Source organism: Procambarus clarkii, chromosome 83, assembly GCF_040958095.1.
Source record: "Procambarus clarkii isolate CNS0578487 chromosome 83, FALCON_Pclarkii_2.0, whole genome shotgun sequence".
In the NCBI taxonomy this organism is placed as follows: domain Eukaryota; kingdom Metazoa; phylum Arthropoda; class Malacostraca; order Decapoda; family Cambaridae; genus Procambarus; species Procambarus clarkii.
In genome coordinates this window covers 1,553,308-1,578,243 of record NC_091232.1, presented here as the reverse complement: position 1 = coordinate 1,578,243, position 24,936 = coordinate 1,553,308, and the positions used below count along the sequence as shown (strand labels likewise).

At 45.2% G+C, this 24,936-nt stretch overlaps 1 protein-coding gene across 1 annotated transcript in view; it reads left to right on the top strand.

Annotated features, from left to right (window-relative positions):
- Positions 1-24,936, top strand: part of klar (klarsicht) — a 336,442-nt gene that overhangs the window by 296,430 nt on the left and 15,076 nt on the right. The window contains exons 21-22 of the mRNA XM_069316171.1: positions 5,361-5,483; positions 17,917-18,116. Of these exons, the coding sequence (XP_069172272.1) occupies positions 5,361-5,483; positions 17,917-18,116 (323 nt within the window). The remainder of the gene's footprint in view (positions 1-5,360; positions 5,484-17,916; positions 18,117-24,936) is intronic.

Below are 24,936 nucleotides of genomic sequence, written 5' to 3'. Positions count from 1 at the left end.
ATTTGGGAGGTGTGCCGCCTCCTTGACTCTTTCCCCCCCCCCTCCATCCCTCCCTCCCTCCCTGACCCCCCACCTGTGTCACAGCCACGTGGGATAGCTAATGTTATCCCTCCCATTCAGCTACTGGCCCCCCACACTGTATAGCGAATCCAGTCTCATTCTGCACCTCATCCCTCAACACCTCGCTAGTGTCGTCTCTCTCTTCTTCATTTATTACTCAGCGGTGTTTTAATATACGCGCAGTAAGGACGACACTCAGAGGTGCTCGTAGCCAGCACCCCAGCATCTCCTTCACGTCAGTTCCCCCCAGCCTGACCGGGGCCCAAACTGTATCCGGCCACGCCAAGTGTAAACAGTTTAGTTGGAAGGGAGGCTATAAACAGTGACTGGTGAGTGTCGTCACCGTGCCCGCTAGCAGGTTACCGTGTGCTGCTGGCGACCAGGCCCCCTGGCGACCAGGCCCCTGGCGACCAGGCCCCTGGAGACCACTCCTCACACTGGGTCATCCTCAGCAACACGAGGGCTGGTGGCAGTGCCGCGTATTCACATTCACACATTACTGAAATATAAATTTTAATTTGTGTGAATTTCGGAAAAAAGGATGTAATTTTAAGACTGAAATTATCTTCCATTAGACATATCAGTGATATTATTGTGTAGTGGTTTTTGACCAGTGTTAAGTTTGACATAACGAGGCTAGCCTCTTTGCTGTTGTGAAGTGACCTCTTGTCAGTGAACGTTGGTGATGGCGGCCAGGCGAGATAGAGCCCGTGAGGGCAGGCGCCAGGCCGACCCCTCTTTCCCAGTCAACAACACACAACCCCCTTCCCCAGTCACTCCACCCCAGCCCCCCACACCTGCCACAGAAGGCCACCTGGCATCTGTGAATGGAAAAGGTGTCTTGAAGGCGCCCAGATCTAGAAATAAGAAAAAGTCCGGCAAAGGGTTGAGGGTGACCTTCGATCTCGACAGTATTAGTGAAAATTGTAAATACAGCAAAGCCAAGGAGGAGAAGGTGATTGAGAGTTGGGAAGACATCAGTGACTGTGAGGCGGAGACAAGTGGGACGAAATATACCATTAATCATGAAGATCTTATTGATTGTGACGGAGAGTTACAGTTGGAAGGTATCGGTGATTTTATTCATGTGGGAGATGGTGCTGTGCCGTGGGGTCACATAGGGGAAGCAGGCGACGCTCAAGACTATAGCATCAGTACCTCATTCATCTGTTCTCCTGCTTATGCCTGTGTAGATCAGGATGCTCATCACAGGAATGTACCCGACATCAGTGAATCGGAAAAACTACACACAAATTCGGAAAGTATTTCACCATTTAGGAAAGAGGGAACACCAGAACTTGATAACGATGCCAGTGGCTTGACGGCAAGTGTTGTAAGTGTTAGTAATGTTAAATTAAATTACAAACAACCCTACGACGGCGGCAATGGCAGGAATGTTATACCGTTCATTGACAGCTCTGAGGAAGAAAATGGTGAAGGGAACGAAGATGATAAATGGGAGACGGAACCTCGCGGCAGTGCTCCTGGAACTGTTGGTGACATCCCTCGTCTGATTGGTGGAGATGGGAGCCTGGAAGACGAGGCGTGGCAACACGTGGGACCAGTGAACTACACAGTTGTGGTAGAACCCAGCCTGATGGACGATTACGGTGACGACAGTGACGACCTCATCACTAAGGAGGATCTTCAAGCCGTCTTTCTTGCTCTTATGGATGACCAAGAAAACGAGGCCCCGCCTTTAGACCCGTCTGTCAGCCCTATTGTTAATGCTAAAGAAGAGACAGTAGAAGGGGAACTGAAGTCGACTCCTGATACTGAGACTTTAGAGGGACATCTCGTCTCAGAAGAAAGGTATCTATCTCAGGAGGCGCCAATAGACAGGGAGCAGTCACCTCAGGTCTCCATAGGCTATGAATGCCGTGATAAAAAATCTGCTACTGCTTATGGCTCGGAAACAGAGTCTGAAGGCGAACTAGTGCCGTGTGAAGACAAATGTGTTGGCACTTCCGACCACAGTGATGACGAGCCTCAGAGTTTGAGTGAGAAACTATTAGCAAATGAGGGCGAGGCTCAGAAGACCACAGAAGGATGCGATGGCAAGGTGTTAGTAACGGAACCGGATACGGAACACCTAAGCCCAACATCAGAGGAAGGTGGTGTGAGTAATAAGGTTGGGGACCTCTCGCCATCACCCGACGTCCCAGAGGATGGGAAATGTATTGGTAATTCAGAAAGTGGCAAGGAAAAGGAGAAGATAAGCGGAAAGAAAAGTGGGAAAAAGAAAGGTAAGAAAAACAAGAGAGAAGCAAAGGCGGAGTCAGTGGTCAAACCTGCCCACGTGCTCGAGAGGCCAAAACTTGTGCGCGGGAAAACTTGGAAAGAAAAGACACAAACGTTCAAAGCTCAACATGGAAATCCATTAACATTGTCTCACAGCAAGTTGTGCGTCTTTGATGTTGCAGCGGGCTGTGCAGACCTGGTGGCAGCAGACACGCCTCCCTTGGTGGTAGCAGACACGCCTCCCTTGGTGGCAGCAGACACGCCTCCCCTGGTGGCAGCAGACACGCCTCCCCTGGTGGCAGTGGACACGCCTCCCCTGGTGGCAGCAGACACGCCTCCCCTGGTGGCAGCAGACACCCCTCCCCTGGTGGCAGCAGACACGCCTCCCCTGGTGGCAGCAGACACGCCTCCCCTGGTGGCAGTGGACACGCCTCCCCTGGTGGCAGCGGACACGCCTCCCCTGGTGGCAGCAGACACTCCTCCCCTGGTGGCAGCAGACACTCCTCCCCTGGTGGCAGCAGACACGCCTCCCCTGGTGGCAGCAGACACGCCTCCCCTGGTGGCAGTGGACACGCCTCCCCTGGTGGCAGCAGACACGCCTCCCCTGGAGGCAGCAGACACTCCTCCCCTGGAGGCAGCAGACACGCCTCCCCTAGAGGCAGCAGACACGCCTCCCCTGGAGGCAGCAGACACTCCTCCCCTGGTGGCAGCAGACACTCCTCCCCTGGTGGCAGCAGACACTCCTCCCCTGGAGGCAGCAGACACGCCTTCCCTGGAGGCAGCAGACACGCCTTCCCTGGTGGCAGCAGACACGCCTTCCCTGGTGGCAGCAGACACGCCTTCCCTGGTGGCAGCAGACACGCCTTCCCTGGTGGCAGCAGACACCCCTCCCCTGGTGGCAGCAGACACCCCTCCCCTGGTGGCAGCAGACACCCCTCCCCTGGTGGCAGCAGACACCCCTCCCCTGGTGGCAGCAGACACCCCTCCCCTGGTGGCAGCAGACACCCCTCCCCTGGTGGCAGCAGACACCCCTCCCCTGGTGGCAGCAGACACCCCTCCCCTGGTGGCAGCAGACACCCCTCCCCTGGTGGCAGCAGACACCCCTCCCCTGGTGGCAGCAGACACCCCTCCCCTGGTGGCAGCAGACACCCCTCCCCTGGTGGCAGCAGACACCCCTCCCCTGGTGGCAGCAGACACCCCTTGCTCTCGCTTTACCGTCATTGCTGTAAAGAACACAGACTCTGAGAGCTTGGAGAGCGAGTGGGCCGATTGTGAAGAAGGAACTAGACCATTGCCCGGGGTGAGAGGAGTGGTGAGAGGTGAGGATGGTGAGAGCGTCACCCCCACCGACCCTGAAGACCAGCCAGGTGTGGCCATCCATGTGACTGGGGCCAGTGGGGACGACAGCTCATCTGACACTTCACCAGCAGAGAGCGACGACTTTTATATCGTCAAGGCATGTACAGTGGCGTCGCCTTTAGAGGTCTTAACCGAATATGTTGCTGATAGTGAATCCAGCGAGGAAGCCAGTCTTTATCAAACTGATATCAGTGAGAGAGAGCAGACGGCCAGGTCAGAAAGTGGCGCGGAAAAGTGTAATTCACAAAACTTGTCCACCATTTACAAAGGCGAGCCTGACGATCTCCAACAAAATAGTGGTTCCTTTGTAATCAGCGCAAGTGGTAGTGAAGACCACGCTTACAGCGATGCTCAACCTAGTTTATGTACGGATAATGTAAGTGATCATTTTGACTACGTTCATTCTTTCCCAGATATTGTAGGCACACAAAGATTAAATCTTGTATATGCATATGATACTGATTCAGAATCAGAGTCGAATAAAGATGGTTTGAGTTGCAACGCTAGAGAAAGGGTTCGTGATTATGTGCAGAGTCCTTCCTCTCCGGGAGCGAGTGGTTTAACGTTTGCCAACGTTGGCGAGGATGCTAAGATCTCACCACTGATCTCTGACGAAATTGTTTACCAGGGTCCATGTTCTTGTGGTCCAGGTAACGCTACTGACGCCTCTCGTCTGACAACAATTGTTATAGGTAACGATATGAATAAAGGGGATTTATGTAGTAGTAATGAGCAGCTGTGTGTGCCACCACTGTTGAGTGATGACTGGGGGGGTGTTTCGTTAGATGATGGCGTGAAAAAGGGTGTGGAAGCTGACGGACAGATGAAACCCGAATTGAAGAACACCATGAAAAGGAGTCCGGAAAATGCATGTGGAGACTGTGAAGGAAACTCCCAAGACATTAGGTCAAGGATTAATGAAATTGTCGGCCCTCGGCTACAACGTGAAAGACCCCGACCTCCAGGTGTCAACACGAGGGAGGAAGGAGTGGGTGGGGTGCCAGCAGACGACCATCATGCTGCACGGGACGACTCCCCGTTACCCGGGTCCTCGCCAGCGTCCAGTTCCGGGGTTCAAGGCTCGGATGAAATGTCTCTCTCTAGATCCCGATCCCGGTCTCCTCCCCGTGAAGAATCTGCCTCCCCAATCTACAATGCCCCGGACTTAGCCTACGAGTCGTACCAAGTTGAGGAAATGTTGCCCGAGAAGTTGCATCGTGACGTCGCGGAGGGTTTGCGAGCGCTGAGACTCGAGGGCAGTGTAGAGTCCACCCCCGAGAGAGTGAATCCGGTGGATTATAGTTTTAGGACATTCAGGGACATGTATCAGATCAACCCGATATACCTTACGGACTCTGATGAGGTCGACGATCAGAACGAGTCTGATACAGTCGTGCCAGGCTCTGTGAGTCTCAGCTACGACCCCGAGAGGTCAATCACCGTTACCAGTAAGTTGACACGTTGGAAATGTTAGTATTTTATGAAATGTAAACCTAGGGAATAGGTGTTGATGGATAAAAATACACAAGTTGCTGTTTGGGGTTTATAACTACAACATATTACAAATATCATGTAATTGAGGAACAAGACAAATTTAGAATACGTATTTTAATATTTTGACTTCAGCAATCTCACATAGTGCTTCCCCTCCTCATTTTTCTGTGGTGGTGGCTGTGGTGGTGGTGGTGGTTGCTATTTAGGTTGGGCCTCAACTTCAGACGAATCCCCTGCCCCCTTGGACGCCGGCTCGACCCCACCCCTCCCCGGCACCCACACTACTAGGAAGGTTCCAAAAGTTACTAGGTTGCTAAGGGAAACTCAAGGTTAGACTTGCATGCTTAATGTTGTACATAATGCTGCCACTAATATGCATTTGATACTAAACACACAACATTTGGTGTAATTTTGAGCTGTATCTCATATGCATGTGATCTTGGATCTTCAACTTGCTTCCTGAGTTGGCAACAAGAAGTATGCCAAGTTTTACCTCCTAAGAAGTCTGCATGTCAGTGCTGCCTCCTGCTTCTCGCCATTGAACGGTCTTGTAATGTATTTATCCTTAGAATTCGCATCTATATTAACGTATTTACCTGATTTAAATTTGTATATTACAACAAGTTTCGTTTTCTATTGCCATGAAATGTTTAACAGAAAACCGAAGAAGCTTTTAATGGCTAACTAGAAAATGAAACAAACTTTGTTTTGGAAAGTTTGACACAATGTTTATATTTTTCATCCCTGTAGATGCATGTCCCAACCATTAATTATCATCCATTGTTTATAAAATACCACTTCTTTATTTGAAACGCAGTACTTGCAAAATAGACGATTTACGTATAACGACGTGTGTTAAGTTGTGGCAGCCAGTGTGTGGTGTTTACAAGCCGAGTATGCTACTGAGGCAGGCCTATCATCATAGGCTTATAATGCCAATCTGTAGTTATGGAAAGCAGTGTTTATTATATTTTTGACGTAAATTGGCAGTGTGGAAGACATTGCCAAAGATTCAAGTAACAACTTCCACTAATGCCGAAATGGAATGACAGATGTGGACTACTGGTGTCTGTATATGGGTAGTGTATCTCGCTACCGACCTACGGGCTCACCATAGCCCGTGCTACTTGGAACTTTTTGTTCTAGGTAACGAATCTTAAACATCATCATCTACCCACAACACTGTTCCCCCTAATATCCTAGGCATGAGTTGCATCAGACTTGTCATCTGGACCTTGGTGAGTGCCAAGGGCGCTTACAAGAAGTTGGGCAGCGTCTTAAGGCTGGAGGGATGACAAGGTGCTGCCTATGATGTAGAGGAAGGCCAAGATGAGAGAGAGGTTTATTTGTATATGACATTAGATCTGATAATGGCTTTATCAAGTGTCGTTTGTGCCTAAGTTTTTTCAGGCGAAACCTATGTACAAATGTTACATTTGGGGATTATATTCTCTTAAGGTTTAAAATAGTTCCATTCACTTAGGCTGTAGGGTCTACTATTGTCTAAAATAGGTATTTATAGTTCTAATCAGTTAATTTACCTCGACGTATATTTTTTTTTCTTTTTTTTTTTACCCTAGCCCAGAATATTTAGTCATGCACAAATTATAGAACCTGCTGCCACTATTGGTTGAACATACAAATATGAACTGTTCTATCCAAGAAAATTAACCTTTTGTACTATTAATTTTGTAGAGGGCACGAGGAACACGGCAACAACCAAATCTAAACTTTTCAAGGCCTATAATAGCACATGTTTTACATTAAATTAGGTCAAAGATGGCGTATATTAGAGCTAGGATTACTTAAATCTTAGTACATGATTGTAATTAACAAATTACTTGTTCATTGATGCATCACGCTATTGTGATTTCTGTGTGTAATCTAGGATTACTTGTTTCAGCCTAGGACAGGTTTGGTTAGTTTGTAGAGGTACTGTTCCGCCTCACAGTGAGCACAGTAGCCAAGAGTACCGTTGAGTGGACGTTACTCATGGGTACTGTGCCACTCGGTACTTAGACACGCAATTATATATATTATGTATACCAATAGTACAAAACTGATATTTTCAAGTGCAACAGTTCATATTTGTACTTTCGAGCAATAGTGGTCATTAGTACTATAATTTTTGGACGCTGGGTTAGAATATTTCCTCTCATACGATGCTGTAGCGTCACCTCAGCATCTTGGGCTCTTGGTACATTAAAAAGGAAATTTTCTTAACTCAAAATGTTGACCTAACTTTACGTCTAACCTTGAGTTACTGATCTGCTGCTGCCAAGTTTCATCTCTGTTAGGGAAACCTTCAGTAGAAGGTTTCCCCTAAAACCTTCAGTAGAAGGTTTCCCCTAAAACCTTCAGTAGAAGGTTTCCTTAAAAAATTCAGTAGGTTTCTCTAAAACCTTCACTTAGATGATGGTACCAGAAAAATGTCGGTTGTGTACCCCTCTCCAACTGTCGTCAGACGCTACTCTAACCACTGAAGCCTCTCATAGACTGCTAACATGGCTCATCCTTCAGTTGAAAGCTACGCTGCCTCGATTGATTGATAAAGATTAAGCCACCCAAGAGGTGGCACGGGCTACGCTGCCTCCTCCTCCTCCTACTACTACTACTACTATAATTATTATATATATATAATATATAATATATATATAATACAATATATATAATACAATATATATAATACAATATATATAATACAATATATATAATACAATATATATAATACAATATATATAATACAATATATATAATACAATATATATAATACAATATATATAATACAATATATATAATACAATATATATAATACAATATATATAATACAATATATATAATACAATATATATAATACAATATATATAATACAATATATATAATACAATATATATAATACAATATATGTAATACAATATATGTAATACAATATATGTAATACAATATATATAATACAATATATGTAATACAATATATATAATATATATATATGTATAATATATATATAATATAAATGCCTCAAATGTTGCAAGACCTTAATATGCAACACAATTAGACACTGTTGAACACCTTGTCCAGATAGAGAGATGATGTGAACGGCAGGAGTTTGTTTAGCATGTGTAGCATTTGTTTGTTGTATTTTGTTTCTGTAGTATTTTTATGATTGTGTATATAATCGTAATTGGTTTAATGTATTTATTTTCTCTGGCATCATACGAGTCATATATAACATCCCTGATAGTGATGCTAAGCTATCAGCTTGAAGCTTGAATCGTTTAAGGTTGAATCCTCACCTGCTCCAGTCTGTAGACGACTGCTTTACCACAGTCTACAGATAATGGCGGAGAGGAACCTTGTAGTATCGTATATTGATATGCGTGAGGTTGAATAGTCCTCCCTTTGTTGATGTCTTTGGGTTGAAGAGAACACAACGTGCTTGCATCGTAGTAAAGACCAAGATGTGATAGAACTTTATTTGTACATGACATTTCTCCCGATTGAGCTTTATTAACATGTGCACGTTGGTAAAGCTCTCTCAGACCAAATGTTACCCTCAAATAAAGTGTAGCCATCTTGGTGTTTTTCTTCGTGTAATTTTTTTTTTTTTTTTTTTTTTTTTTAGATTGAAGAGATTATCGGTTGTTAATAAGCCTGCATCATTTGTTTACTGGTAAATAATAAGGTTTATGTCAACGCAGTTTTTGAAAAGCAGCCATTTTGGAAAACGTAAAGCAAATACCTTAGGACAAGGCCGGGGAATCGTCTAACAAATGAACCGTAACCTAATTAATGATTGTAAATATTTTGGAAGTACATGTTGCTTCGTAAGGCGCTGTTTGGATACAACATCAATGGCATTGACGGGGCTGACATTATGCTGGAAGGGGAATGCTGCTTGTGTCATCCAGTATCAGAGTAGGCCATCTACCACTAGCCTGGATCTAGGCCATCTACCACTAGCTTGTATCTAGCCCATCTACCACTAGCCTGGATCTAGCCCATCTACCACTAGCTTGTATCTAGCCCATCTACCACTAGCCTGGATCTAGGCCATCTACCACTAGCTTGTATCTAGCCCATCTACCACTAGCCTGGATCTAGCCCATCTACCACTAGCCTGGATCTAGGCCATCTACCACTAGCCTGGATCTAGCCCATCTACCACTAGCCTGGATCTAGGCCATCTACCACTAGCCTGGATCTAGCCCATCTACCACTAGCCTGGATCTAGGCCATCTACCACTAGCCTGGATCTAGCCCATCTACCACTAGCCTGGATCTAGCCCATCTACCACTAGCCTGTATCCTAATAGCGCAGCACTATTAGGATACAGGCTAGTGGTATCCTACATAGGAGCAATCATCAAACTAGGATTCTCATCATTTAGAAGATTCTGGAGCTGGGTCAGGATTCATTAAGCATGTACACAACTATTTAAGAAACCTGTTCATCTTTCCTTAAATCTGGCTTTGTTTACATTTATTAAACGGTTTATGACCTTGGAAACTTTGTAACCCAAGGGTTTTATTATAAACAACCTACTAGCGCTTCGCACTCATACTGTTTTAATAAATGTATGCAACGCTGTCTTGAATAAGACAAGATGTACAGGTTACTTGAGTTGATGCGTTACAGCTTAATGAATCCGGCTTCTGGTCTTGAGTAGGCGCACCACGTTTAAGAATGTGGCCCATTTACTAAAGAGAGCGTGGCTCCTGTCCTGTTTATACAATATGTGGGGGGGGAGGAGTGATTGTTAGTGTTGTCATCTTGAAGTGTATCGATATAACCGAGACTTGAAGACTGACACTGAGGATACAATACATTATTTTTAGTGCAATAGATCATACAGGAATATACGATGCCAAGTTTACCGAGATAATAAGATACATCTCAAGAGGATAGATTAGATAAGGTCAAAAGATTGGCAGATGCAGTTTAATGCTGATAAATGTAAAGTTCTGAGGCTAGATAATGATGATAGTTACAAGATACGAGCTTGATGGTGTTGAGATTGCGAAGTCGAATTGCGAAAGGGATCTGGGAGTTATGATAAGTAAAAATTTAAAACAAAAGGATCAATGCCTGAATGTTCGTAATAAGGCAAATTACGAAATAATTACAAATTACGTAATAAGGCAAGGACACTGGGATTTATTAATCGAAGCGTTAGTAACAAGGCACCTGGTGGTGGTCTTCAGTTATATATCTTGCTCTGGTTAGGCCCCATTAGATTATGCAGTTCAGTTTTGGTCGCCAAACTATAGAATAGATATAAATTCACTTGAACGTGTAGAGCGTAGGATGACCAAGTTAATTCCCCAAATTAGAAATCTTTCATATGAAGAAAGATTAACAAAGCTTAACTTGCATTCATTGGAAAGGCGAAGAGTTAGGGGTGACATGATAGAGGTTTACAAGTGGATGAATGGACATAACAAAGGGGATATTAATAGGGCATTAAAAGTATCAACACTAGACACAACACGAAACAATGGGTATAAATTGGATAAGTTTAGATTTAGGGAAGACTTGGGTAAATACTGGTTCGGTAACAGGGTCGTTGATTTGTGGAACCAATTACTGCGTAACGTGGTGGTGGGGGGGTCCCTCGATTGTTTCAAGCGCGGGTTGGCCATATTTATGAGTGGGATTGGGTGGTTATAGATAGGAGCTGCCTCGTATGGGCCAATAGGCCTTCTTCATTTACCTTGTTCTTATGTTCTTATTTCTAGTTCCCATATACGAAATTTGTACAAACAGTAGGAGCGGTGGTCCTATATGTATGGGAATAATAACAGAAGTATGTGAAGATAAAGGAGACTATATGAGAGGAGGAGGGAAAGCGGAGGAGGGAGGGAGGGAGTGGCTGCCGAAGGGTCTGTTGTAAGATTTCACTGGCGGTGTGGGGGTAGAGGCGGGGACGCTTGTGCAGTGTTGTGCACGCCGTGGTGAGGGTGTGTCAGGCTCTGTGCTTCTCGTCCAGGCCCCGAGCCGCCCTTCCGGGAAGGTTCCCGCGTGAATGACAACATTGCCGAGAACGCTGGCCACACCGGCGCCGCGTGTCCACGCCATGATTAGTTTATAACCGTGGTGTAGGGAGCAAAGTGTAGCGTGTTCACGAACTACTAACACAAGCAACACTAATATATCCAGGTGGCGCGCAAGCAACAGTGAACTTGTGGCATGATAATCATGTGTGCGCGTCAGGTTTGAGTGCGAGCCAAGCACGACGCTTGTGGCTGTGAATCAGGGTTGGTGTTGTGCGCCTCGCCGACTGCAGGTGTTGGCTGAGGTGTTGCGCTACCTGTGCACGACCCTTGAACACAGTGTTGCCTACTCCCACCAATAATAGCGCTGGATTTCAATACTGCAACAAAAAGTAAAGATGAATTCGTCGGAGGTCATTATCCAATTAGATCATGAGCCAGAACTGTGGCGCGCTCTCAGCTTGCGTAGGGGCAGGGGGCCCCCAGGTTGCAACACTCGCACGCACACACACTGTTCAGCTATTGTCACACAACTCTAACGTTAATTCAAAAGTTTTAATGTTAATATCAGGTCGTAAAGAACAAGCCTGCATTGCAGTGGAGACGTGTGGAGAGTTGGGGTCAGTTAGGGAAAGGGTGATAAGTATGTCAGTGACCCGGACGATAGCATGCAAGTGGTGGTGGTGGGTGGCAGACTGTGGAGGGTGGCACTGCTCCTGGCCCTCTGGCAGTGCCTGGCGGGGAGGGCCAGAGTGTGGACTTAGTGTACCGTGTCATACTACCACACCTGCCTAGTGTACCGTGTCATACTACCACACCTGCCTAGTGTACCGTGTCATACTACCACACCTGCCTAGTGTACCGTGTCATACTACCACACCTGCCTAGTGTACCGTGTCATACTACCACACCTGCCTAGAAAGTTCCGCTGCACTCCATTAATTACAGCTTGGCATTGTAACAGGAGTTAAATGATTAATTTTTCGATTTAATTTGAAAAGATTAAAAGTTTTCCATTCTGAATAATCTCAAGGACACTCAGTATAACTTGTGAAGTTAGCAGCGAGGGGGAATATTGGCGGGAGTGAGCTTGGGTTGTGGAGGCGTGTGGAGCCCCTGGCAGGGAACAGCTGCCTCCACGTCTGTGTGGAGCCCTGGCAGGGAACAGCTGCCTCCACGTCTGTGTGGAGCCCTGGCAGGAGCCAGGCCTCGTACTTACTCTAGTTATTACTTTGTCGTTCCTGGTTACCTGGTTGATACCTGGTTGATGGGGTTCTGGGAGTTCTTCTACTCCCCAAGCCCGGCCCGAGGCCAGGCTTGACTTGTGAGTTTGGTCCACCAGGCTGTTGTTTGGAGCGGCCCGCAGGCCCACATACCCACCACAGTCCGGTTGGTCCGGCACTCCTTGAAGGAAACAGTCTAGTTTGTTTCCTTCAAACTAAGTAGTGCTCTTTTATTTTAGACGTGTTAGTTTGCCGGCCGTCTGTATTGCCCATTAATGGATTAGTTGTTACTTTGTGGTGAAGAATGATGTAGAGACGAGTGGTGGTGGGGTAGGGAGGCGGAATGTAAGGGGACAGTCAGAGGCGAATATGAGAGGCAGTTGAGGGGAGAGTCGTAGCTCGCTCTCGCCTACCTCTCATAATACAACAGAAGATGCCGTAAGTAAGAACGCATTTCATGTTAGACTAAGAATACGAGTGATGTAGGAATAGTGCAGGGGACCTGTGCCCCGGGTGTGTGAGAGGCGGGTAGGCCCCACAGTCTGGGTATCTACTATCCAAAGCCTGTGCCGGAATTAACATTATGACGACATAGTGACGTCACATCTTGTACGTATCATATATAAACAATATGACGTCATAGTGACATATTTTGTACCAACCCGTTCTCGCAAATTCGTAAAGTCAATATTGACTTATTAACTACGTGCATAGGTGATATACTAAACATAATAGATACCCTTAAAAAGATTCATAGAAAACACCGACCTTACCTAACCTTGTTAGTATCTTAAGATAAGCATCTTATTGCTTCGTAATTACAATTATTACTTAACCTATACCTATTATAGGTTAGGTAATAATTGTAATTACGAAGCAATAAGATGCTTATCTTAAGATACTAACAAGGTTAGGTAAGGTCGGTGTTTTCTATGAATCTTTTTAAGGGTATCTATTATGTTTAGTATGTCACCTATGCACATATTTAATAAGTCAATATTGACTTATTAAATTTGCGAGAACGGGTTGTTTGTACATACCACACACACACACACACACACACACACACAGAGTCATCTCTACGAAAGGTTGGGTTGGGGTTAGAGTAGCGATGACCTATGCGGAGGGTGGTCTTGTTAGGTGTTCGGCCGTGTTCCCTCCGTCAGCAGTCCCACACCTGTACACTTGGAACAAGCTGTTCAAGTAACTAGCACATACGAGAGACAAATAGTTAATTTGCAATAGTCGGTTCCTCGGTAATCGTCTTGTTCAGTGCTCGCAAAATTAAGCGTTATAAATATTTTATTCAGCTACTCACTGTTCTATGATATTAGTGTGGTGAAAACTGGAGCCACTTTCTTCCCGTTTGGAGAGGGCGGGGGGCGTGTCCACGGGCGGGGGGCGTGTCCACGGGCGGGGGGCGTGTCCAGTATAACAGACGAGGAGTCACAATAACGTGGCTGAAGTATGTTGACCAAACCACACACACTAGAAAGTAAAGGGACGACGACGTTTCGGACCGTCTTGGACCATTCTCAAGTCGATTGTGTTCAGTATTCTCTTATGTAACAACATAATTGCCAAAATATTCTGATTTTAATTTGTATACAACATAATTGTGAAACAATCGGGGAGTCTCGTTCATTTTTATAAAATATGAAATTTTAACATTTATATAAGTAAATGTGGTCACAAGGTGTTGTCACCAGATTAGAATGCTTCACAGGGAAGGTGATGGCAGGTGGTGGGAGTGGTTGGAATGTCAGGTCGTCGCCGTTACCACCAGCCTCGATGATTGTAATCGATACTGTGTGAGGGCAAGTAGCTTGCTGGGTCTGGAGGCACAGAGGGGTCGCTGACCCCTGAGTATGCCACCCGGCCTCATAATAGAGCGTCGTATTTTGACGTGTACTCTACCCAAGGCCAAAAATCGTCGTACTAGAAAATGGTGGCGAAATTGACGTACTGTCTCGTTTTCTGTTTTGGGTCCTCTGGTAGGTTAGGAGAGGTCACTTTAGAACGACAGTTTCTTGTCGTTGGGAAACCTTAGGAGGACGTGCTGGGGTATGAACATCGCTTCCGTGTTTTCGTTTTAGCTGCCTGCCACTTCACTACAACTGTATTTTAGATTTATTTATAAGTGTAGAGCGGTGTTGGTGTTAAGAGGTGGGTGGTGGAGTGCCGAAACTTGGGTGGCAGTAGTTCTGTATCAGCAGTGCAACAACAATGGCAGCTTGATCAGACTCCTGTCTATATGGACGAGGAAGTCGTGTAGAGGCAGCGGGGTAGCCAAGGGTTGGGAAAAGCACAGTTGGCCGGCGAGGATTGGAAAAGCTGCTCCGTGGCATGCAGTACCCGGCCCTGCTGCAGGAGAGCGCCTGTGGGGCTCAGCTATGATTGGAATCGTAAACAGCAAGGTAGAGCAATGGTGCTAACGTGGTTTTTTCAAAGCATTGGTTTTTTGTTTACTTAACAAGCGCAGGATTTGGCTCAACCCGCCCTCCTACTAAGCGTCGCATTTTGACGTATACTCTTATTTAAGACCAAAAATTGTCGTAGTACAATATGGTAGCAGCTCGTGAAATTGACAGTGTCCCGTTTTCTGTTTTGGATCCTCTTGTATGTTAGAGTAAGAGCACTTTAGTACGACACTTTCTTGGCGTTGGGGAACCTTAGGAGGCCGGGCTGGATGATGGCTACGATGTGTTGAGTGGTGGTGGCTGACGTCGCCTGTCCTCTCATGAACTCACATTTTAACGTAGTCGACGAATCCGTCATATTTTCGCCGGTTTTAGTCAAAATTATTGCATCGTATTGTTAACGTTTCCCGATCATCGGCTTTGATAGATTAGTTAAGTGGCTTAGGCTTAAACGTTTCTGGTTAGTCAAAGCCATCGAAGTTTTCACGGAGTTTACAATTGTGAGGAAGAGGTGGTGGGTGGTGTTGAGGCAGTGTGTGTGAGGGTGGTGTTGGAGCAGTGTGAGTGAGGGTGGTGTTGGAGCAGTGTGAGTGAGTGGTGTGTGTGGTGAGTGGCGCCAGAGGCACGACTCCGGGTGTTGGGGAAAGTTTCTCGAGCGGTTTGTCACTAATATCTTGGCTTTCAGTTTGGTCGAGTTTCTCTTCCTAGTACGTGTAAATTGTGCCTTAATGCCAGTGTTTACACTGATATATTCCTTGTCTTTATTTTCACTATTCATGGTGTTTTTTCTTAGTGCTTATACATAATGGTATATTTACAATTGCTTGGATAATGTCAGTATATTAACCAGCATGCACTAAATATATGGGATACTGTCAACTTGAACACGAGCTTCTCAGACGACTCGTTTAAAGCCTCATGTATCGTTAGGTTGGGTTGAGTGCGTTTTGATTTAGCAAGCGATCCATTGGCGAATTGTCTTGCCCAAATGTTTCTCGTTTAGTTGGTAATAGTTAGTGTGTCAGAGTGGTCACGTGTCGTGGGTGATTACAGTGGTGGGCGCGGTGGTGAGGAGCAAGCAATGAGTGCTTGTAGGCTTGCCTGCGGTTGTTCTTGCTCTGTAATAATGAAGGAAACCAATCTCGACGCTCGCTGCCCCTAAGTCTTCATTATCTCTAGAGAACTCTCACCCGCTTGTAATGTCTCTCTAAACTAGATGATGGGCGCCGACCCTAAGTCTTCCTACTGGGAAGTCCCCGAGGATGCATAGTTATCTCTTGGAACTTGCAAGACTGGTGGTGGTGGTGCATAGACAACTCCTATTGTTCTTGGGTCGTGTTGCAACCTACCTTGTTGGTTCCTGGGATTAACGTCCTCGTGTATACCAACAAGATCTTGTACGGTATTTTCCCATAAACTTAGCTGCTTCAAAACTAATACACATGTTCTCATGTTAAGGAATTCATCAATCCATTCGTTCAATACTAATTATACCGTTTCCAATGTCCGCGGGATGAAGAGGCATCAATCAGGCTGGGGAAAGAATTGGAATAATTCCGCGGAAGTAGGTTATTCTTATGAACAAATAAGTTATTCTTTAGGTTATTCTTAGTTGCATCCCCCCCCCCCCCCAAGCCTTACTGTCACCACAACTGTCACCGCCACTTCCACCACAACTCTCTACTACCTCGACTAGAATACAACATTGTCAACCACTGTCTTCTGTACCTCTGTTCTCGTTTCAACATTTTATCCTTATCCTAAGAAACGTCGGCCTGGGACACCCTCGTAATCCTCGACGATCAACATCGTGTTGGAAACTAGCATCTAAAGTTTCTTAGAGTAATAATGTTCCCCGCCGTTCCGTTGTCAACTGTTACAGGTAATAACGAGGAAAATAATACGAATTAAATATACAGCATTTTGCTAGTAAAACGGGGAAGTGAAGATAGGACAAGACCGAGTTAGACGAAGGGTAGAAAAGGGGACTCCACTTTTATTTCAAGTGGGGGGGTTGGGGTGCTTCTTGTCATCCACAGTATTGGAACCTATTCTCGGCACATGTTTGTATATTAGACCTTTAACGTTAACGTTTTTCTGTGGCATTGCTTGATAACGGGACCTAATAATGAGGTGTTGATTTCCCTGAAGACGGAGACGAGGGAAGGGTTTTGAACTTTGGGAAAGTCGTGTCCTGGCCGGCACTTAGTGGCTGGCGTCTTGAGAAACGGTCACTGAACGGTTGCATCTCCACACTTACCCTGGCGCCATCTTTTGATAATTACTTCAACTACTTACTCTCGCTGAGAGGATGGAAATTATTTGTGGAAATTAAAAATATACTGTATACGTTATCCTTTGTTCGTAATTTGAGAGTTGTATATTTGTAGGTTAAATAGTGCGGCCTGTTGTAGTTTTTTTATCGTGCTTCAAATGACTTGAAATTGTGATGGATTGTTTTTGAAAATTCATATAAAGAATCGACATGCCGCCATTCAATCACTCAAGGGTAACCGATGAAGGCTATGAGAGCGACTACTCAAGGAGGAAATTCTATCCAATATTGTGCCGTAAGTGCGTAGTAGTCAGCAATGACGCCGTTCTCTTTGCTTTCGTCCCCCATTGAATTGGGGGGAGGGGGTTCATTTTCTTTATATCCTCTGAAGTAACGTTTTCTGTTCATTCCGCTCTTCTTATTGGGAGACTAAAATATTTCCACCATATCCTAATGATTAGCTTTAGCAAAACATTAGTATTTGGTTCCTGTTTTACTTATCAAAATTATTTTTATCGGCACCTAGTCTCATTGTCGTTTTTTATATATTTTAACATGTTAATTTTATTGGTTATGAGTGAGTATTAAAGGGGAAATTGTGTTCAATAACATTAAGTGCATGGTAGCCAGCATGAGTTTTCTTAATTTTGCCCCCTATTAAATACGAAGCGGGTGCATTTTCTTTATTTTCTGTGAAGCATTATTACATAAATTAGTTCAGGTTGTGCTTATCAACATTATTATGTTCTTTAAGCAACATAAAGAATATTCTTTATGTTATCTACCATGTTATCTACCGCAAGTCAATATCGTCATTATTATTTATTAATTTAGCCATTTCCTTGACACAAAGGTATCGTGCAGCGATGGGAGGTGCTGCAGGCCCAGGCTGTGGAGCGGCAGCGCCAGAGTGGACAAGTGCGGGAGCTGCAGCGTCAGGTGAAGACCCTCCGTCAGGCCCTGGAGGCCCTCACAGACCGTGCCAACCAGTTGACGCACGCAGATGATGTCAGCACCCACCAGCAGCTGAACCTGAAGCTGCAGGAGGCGAAGGTGAGTACCGAACTGGTCTCGTATGTAAGGCCTCCTTAGGGGGGTAGAAATAGCCTATTCCTTTGAGATGTATTTCTTTGTCTCAATAAATATACTTGATCTTGAAGGCCTATTTGTCTGTAGTTGGTTTTGGGAGTTATAATCCTGGAACCTGGTCTGGGGCTTGTTTGAAAATATAATTACTGTTGTCGGGGACAGGAGGCCACTACGGGCTCACCATAGTCCGTGCCACATGGACACTTCGTTCTGAGTAGTTAAATCTGAAACAACGACAGGAGGGCTATACTTAGGCTGACGTCTCCTTTTAAGCTAATTATTGACGTCCCCCTTAGGCTTGTTATTGACGTCCCCAGGATACAACCTCTCGGCAATTGTTTAATTCCCGGGTACCTATTTTCTTGCTAGGTGAACAGAGGCATTACGTGAAAGGAAACGTGCCCAACAGGTTCAGTTCTGACATGAGATTCAACCCAAGTCCATCGGTTGTGAACCCTTTACATATAAACATTGTTGGATATCATGTGCAAGAGAAACTCGTTGAATACGTTACCTACAATGATGCGTTACTGCCACCAGTATGATGTGTGGCATGAAATAAAACTATAATAATACAATTATTAATAAGAGGATATTATAGTTATATTTTCTTGGGATTAAGAAATAGTCTTAAGAAAATAGAACCAAACGTTTTGGTTTGGGTCTCCCACATGAACTCCCACACGGCTTAATGTGACACACGTCTCTCAACATACTCGTGTTGGATTCGTATGATTATTTGCGTCAGCATAAACGAGCTTCGAATGTGAGTCGCCTGTGAGGTATTAAGGTGGCCGTTGTTAGCCTCACCTGCTGCTGTATAGTCCGCGGTCGATTGCAGGACGCTCGGCCACCACGGTGACCTGAAATGTTCGTTCCTGTGAACAGGGGCAGTGACTGGGCACGTAATTGTAAATAGACTAGTGGGTATATTTACAGTCACGCTTGTCTATTATTTTTTGGTCTATTATGGTCGCGCTGCCAGTGACCAGCTGTTAAGGGTCACGCTGGTGACCCTTGCCAGTGACCCTGTTTATGGGGGTCACGCATGCCAGTGACCCTGTTTATAGGGGCCACGCTTGCCAGTGACCACCTGTTTACCATTTTGGCCTGACCGCGGAGGATTATCCCTGCCAGGGGACGCGGATAATGGAGACTGGAGGTCCCCCAGGTGTGCTCTCTGGGGTCTGGTTCTTAAGAGAGCTTAAGCGATCCGCTTTGGTTATTGAAATGGCGCTTTTTCTCACTCTCCTTTCAATAAGGCATTTTTTTAATAATTGGTTTCCATTGACTATCAACTTTTTTTTATTTTGTTATCTACGTTATTAGGTGCTGCCTCCATTTTCTAGGTGTGATGCTAAATGTAGAAGGTTTAATGTTTCGATTGTTTCATGTTTCCGTTTTTTCTAAATGTGTTTTCCGATGCCAAAGCTGTCCCAACCTGTTGAAGAAAATTGTCGAAGTATTGGCTGAAATTTTACGGATGCCATTACTGGAGAAAAGGAGCGATACCCTCACTACATCAGTGCCCCTCCACTGCTGACAGTGCACAGGATACGGAAGACTGTTATTGACGTCTCGCTTGTAAGAACTTTTATATCAGCTAATAATACCCCCCTTGCATCCGAGGCTCTTTGTTTTATATACTCTACTACCATCTTTGTGTATATTATCTAGAGGTAGCTACTTGGATCTGTCTATTGTTTCCCTTCTGCTCTCTAAGTTCCGGAACTCGGGTTCCTGCTTATTGTGGCTTCCTACAAGGCCTGCATTGGATCCCCGATGGTCTATACCCTACAGGCATACTGTCGTAGTGTTTTCTCGTAATTGATTTACCTTCTTCATTCCTTTTGCATTGGTTAACTTTGTAACCATATTTGTCAGTGTGTATTCTGTGCTTTATTATTTCGACGATGTATTTTTCCATGGCACTTGATCAGTGACAGTGACACCACAGTGAGCACTGTGCCCCTCAGTGACACCACAGTGACATTTAGCGAACAGTGACACTTGAACAGGGACATGCTATTGCTCTTGTATGAACAGGAACATACAACCTGAAGACAGGTTGAAGTCTTCAAGAAGCAACGCGACAAGTTTGTACATAAAGTATCAGATCAGCCAGGTTATTGTGGCCATGAACGCAAACAACCTCACCAGCCAGGTTTTTCCTGTGGAATTCTTGACTCCTGTTGGGGCCGGGGGGATACAACAACTCGAAACTGATCACATCATCTATTAAAGTATACAGTTGCGTAAGAGTTTGTTGTAAAAGCAGGGTAGGTGGTGGCAGACTTGGTGGATTTGGCGTGGTAACTCTAGATCAGCGAGGCGTGGTGGAAGGTTGGTAGCACCGCCGTGAGGCGAGATGTAGGGAGAGCGGGACGTGGTGGTGAGTTGTGGTTGGGGTTAGTGGAGACAAATGGGTGATGGAGTGAGTAATTGATCGATGGTGCAAGAGGTTAGTTGCGGTGCCAGCGGCGGCCAGGTCCCTGGGATGGTCCTGCCAGTGGACCGTGCACCGCCCTGGTCCCTGGGATGGCCCTGCCTGTGGACCGTGTACCGCCCTTTGTGGTAATTATACACATGAAAAAATGGCGTTTTCTGACAGCGTGTCCCGATATATTGGTGCGACGGGGCGAGGCTCGTCGTCTCACCAGGCCTTGTAGCACTCCACAACGCCTGGTGACAGAGTTGTATTATGCTGATAATACTCTCGTGAATTTTGTTCGTAAACATTTAGATGCTAAATACAGACTCGTCCTACTCCTGGAATGAGACCTTTTACACTGATACAGGGCTGTAATGTGGCGTTATATGGACATCTTCCGAGTGATTGTGTTGTATTAAACGACGTTCAAGTGGACCGTTATGAGGTGCAGCTGGAAGTGCAGTTGTCCTGTCAGTGGGTGTTGGCTTGTATCGTGAGTGGGGAGTCCGTATGAACAACTGGGGCTCCTCCCTTCACACCCAACTCTGTCTTGCTTCTTGCACTGAAATGTGTAAAAGTCTCCAAACTTGATACATTAATTGTAAGTGACATTATCAACCTTAATTGCACTAAACTCTCTTTAAGACATAACTGTAACATGCTCGTGTCTGAAGCTAGAACACAAATACAACAAAACTATTAATGATGGTAAGAGTCCATTTCATGTGGACTCCATCTCATATTAGCTAAGGCTTCTGGCGTGCATGATAAAGCTGAAGAGTTAGCTAAAGAATCTGCCTTTAAAGGAGAAAATAAATATAATCTTGGATTGCCTATAAGCAGTCCAAGAACTTCAACAAAACCTTGTAGATCTGAGGTAAAGTAAAATCGACACCAGTAATTCCATCTATCATACAAGAAGAGCCACACACCTTTATTGATCATCCAATAAAATCAGCAAACTCCTAGATGTTACCACTGTTCGACTTAGACTGCTATAAATATCTCTGGGAAGTTTCATTATCTGCTGATGTAGACCTGGCCAAATGTAAACTGAGACAACTTCGTCACTATGTGATGGAGAGCGAAAAGATACGTGAATTCAGAGACAATAATGTAACAAATGTGTGCAGGAGAGACATATCAAGTGTGACACAAGCTCTCCACATATGTCAGTTGCTTAATTTAGAAACTGTATTTGTGGTCGGTCTCGAGCCCATTGTTGATGTGACTATGTGCAATAAATATTGTAACTAGCTCATCAAGACTGTATCTTGCTTAGCTAAATTAATTTTGGGTTGTAGTCCCTGAGCCCATTATGTGCCCCAGTAACCCTTTCCACTTCCGCCCACAGGATGAGTATGGGGTGCATAATAAATGAACAAAACTGAACTGAGGTGTTGCAAGGCTACTGTTTACCTTTGTAAACACCTGAAACGTTTCCCGTAATTTAATTTTGTCCGTAATTTTCATACCTCTACACCATTGTAAACACGTCAAAAAGTGAATCGATGCCGGGGACTTCGTTACAGGATGCGACGGTATTATTGTGCTTTTAATTTAGCTAAAATTATTTTGATGCTGGGGGCGATATTGTTGAAACTGAGGTGCTTTAAGTGTGAGAACAAAGTCCAGCCTACCAGTTGCCTCGCAGGAGCTCAGAGATCCCATGTAATTGGGTCTCAATATTGCCATTACTGGCAATGAAACACCATTCAATTTAAAAGCAAAATTAAGTTGGATCTAACAGTGTTAGGGGCGTGTAAAGTAATATGGGATGTTAACCAGGTCAGCAGTTCTAACGCGGCTTCCAAACGGATGTAAACAAACTGTTTCCACCGGGGAAATGGCTCGCATTCATATATATTTCAAAACAGGCGAAATGTTCGAAATAAAATATATACCTTGACAATTTATGAACTAATACCAAGGTCAAAACAAAGTCAAAACTTGGTCTGTTTGAGTAAATTATCACAAGTCAAGCCTGGTCCCAGGCCGGGCTTGGGGACTAGTCCTCCAGAAGCCCAACTCTAGGCATCACAAGAATACACTAAGCCAGTATGGACTACATATCAACTTTCGTGATGGGCAGCAAGCTGTAAAAAAATATTTTCTTTACAAACGCCAAATGACTGCATTTTTTTAACTTTTTTCTTTATTAAATAATATAAAATATAAAGATCATATTTACATCAATTTACAAGGGAAAATACTATATTTATATTTTGTATAATTCTCAGTAAACCAATTTTCTATATCACCGAGCATGAGCCGTAAACCCCAAATGTTATACTGAGCTGCCTCGCAAGAACTTCAATATTCTGTCCACTGAGTAACCCTCCTGCCTGTCACTCACCGTCCAATAATTCACCATCACTAAACAAAATCTTGTTGACAATTTATACCCACGATATTTTCACATTACTGCTTGACTGTTATTAACTTGTGTAGTGTGGTCAAGACAGGAATATATATAATCCTTCAACAGAATTTCCTCGGCGCCAGTTATACGTGGAAATCATATAGCGATGTGACCCCTCATACATTATCATGTGTGATAATGACGTGTTTTTATATTTAGTAGCGAGACTCGTATTTCCAAAAGTCTTGAGTTCGGATTTGTTTAAAACAAAACACAAATTCCTCTGTGAACGAAAATTATATCTGGTAAATGTTCAGGTTTTCCACTGGGCCCGTGTGTTGGGGTGCCCGGAGCGTGTGGTGGTGGTGGGGGGGGGGTGCCCGGGGCATGAAAGGGAGTAGAGGATCATGAAAGTAGAATTCCTCCATACTGAAACCTTTCTATTACAAAGGAAGTACGGAGAGCTCCACTCTGGGGGAGCATAAGGGTTAAAATGGATGGGAAAATATTGGAATGCGAGTGATTAGAAAGTAGTAGTTTAGGGGTGTAGGAGGGGGTGTTGTGTGGGTGGGGTGGGGGGGGGAAGACACAGGTGGACGCTGGAAATTTATTTGTGACTCCCACTCCCTCCCTCGCGCCACGGGGGCCCGTGTCTTGGTAACGATGCCAGATTTACACTCGCTGCCCCCCCCCCCCCCCCCGACGTCTCCCTCCCTCCGCCCACGCTTCTGCCCCCCCTTCTCCCCCTCCCTCCACCTTCTCCCCCTCCCTCCACCTTCTCCCCCTCCCTCCCCCTTCTCCCCCTCCCTCCCCCTTCTCCCCCTCCCTCCCCCTTCTCCCCCTCCCTCCCACGCTCCTGGTACCTCCCTGCGCCGCGCGTCACCACAGGTTGCTAGCCACGCTGTCCCTTCAAACCACGACGATACCTTACCAGATGACCCAGAGTTATTGGGTTATTTAATGTTATTTAAAGTTATTTAATGTTAGCCAAGTTCAGTGGGTCTACCAGTTAGTGATGAAATGCTGATGACCCCTGAGTACCATGCCAAGTACTGGAGTCTCCAAAAGTACCCGGTCTAGTTCTGAGGGGGGTGGGGGGGATAAATTTCTCAATTTCCGTTCATGTTGAGAGGATGATTGTGGTCACCCACACCAGTATCTTGCTACTTTACTTCCCCCCCCCCCCCGTTCTTATAGTTCCTGAAACGTTCTTTTCCTCCACCCCCCCCCCCTTCCTTCCACCCTCCACCCCCTTTCTTCCACCCTCCACCCCCTTTCTTCCCACACAACAGTATCTGGCCACATTCTGGCCCCACAATATCCACTTGGATTATTCATTTCTGTGGGGGGGGGCGAGGCGAGGAATGTAAAGAGCATTAAAAGCCCTTGTGAAGTCCTTCCAGTGGCCAAATGATAAATAACCCCTATTATTATGTTTGGACACAGCTTTACACCCTCCGGTTTTAATTATCTTGTGTGGAAGTTCAACTGACACGGCAATCTAATTCATATGTATGATGACTGAAGGATGTTCAATAGATGTTCAAACGATGGCAGTCATAGTAGTGTTTGTGGCAGCTGTAAAGTACATCATAGCTGTATGATGGCATTGTAGTGCTCATGGCCAGTTATTATTTTGTTAAGTGAATATTGTGGTAGGTTATGACGGGTAAAGATCAGGCGTGCTGGCTGCGGGGGCCCTGTTCTCCTTAATGGCTCAAAGGCACGCTCACCGCCCACACCTTGGGGACCCCCCTTGCCCCCTCCCCGCACGCTCACCGCCCACACCTTGGGGACCCCCCTTGCCCCCTCCCCGCACGCTCACCGCCCACACCTTGCCCCCTCCTCCCCGCCCTCTCTTTCTCTCTGCTTTCTCATATATATATATATATATATATATATATATATATATATATATATATATATATATATAATTATAATATAATATAATATATATATAACATTAATGTAAAGTAACAATATAGTGACAG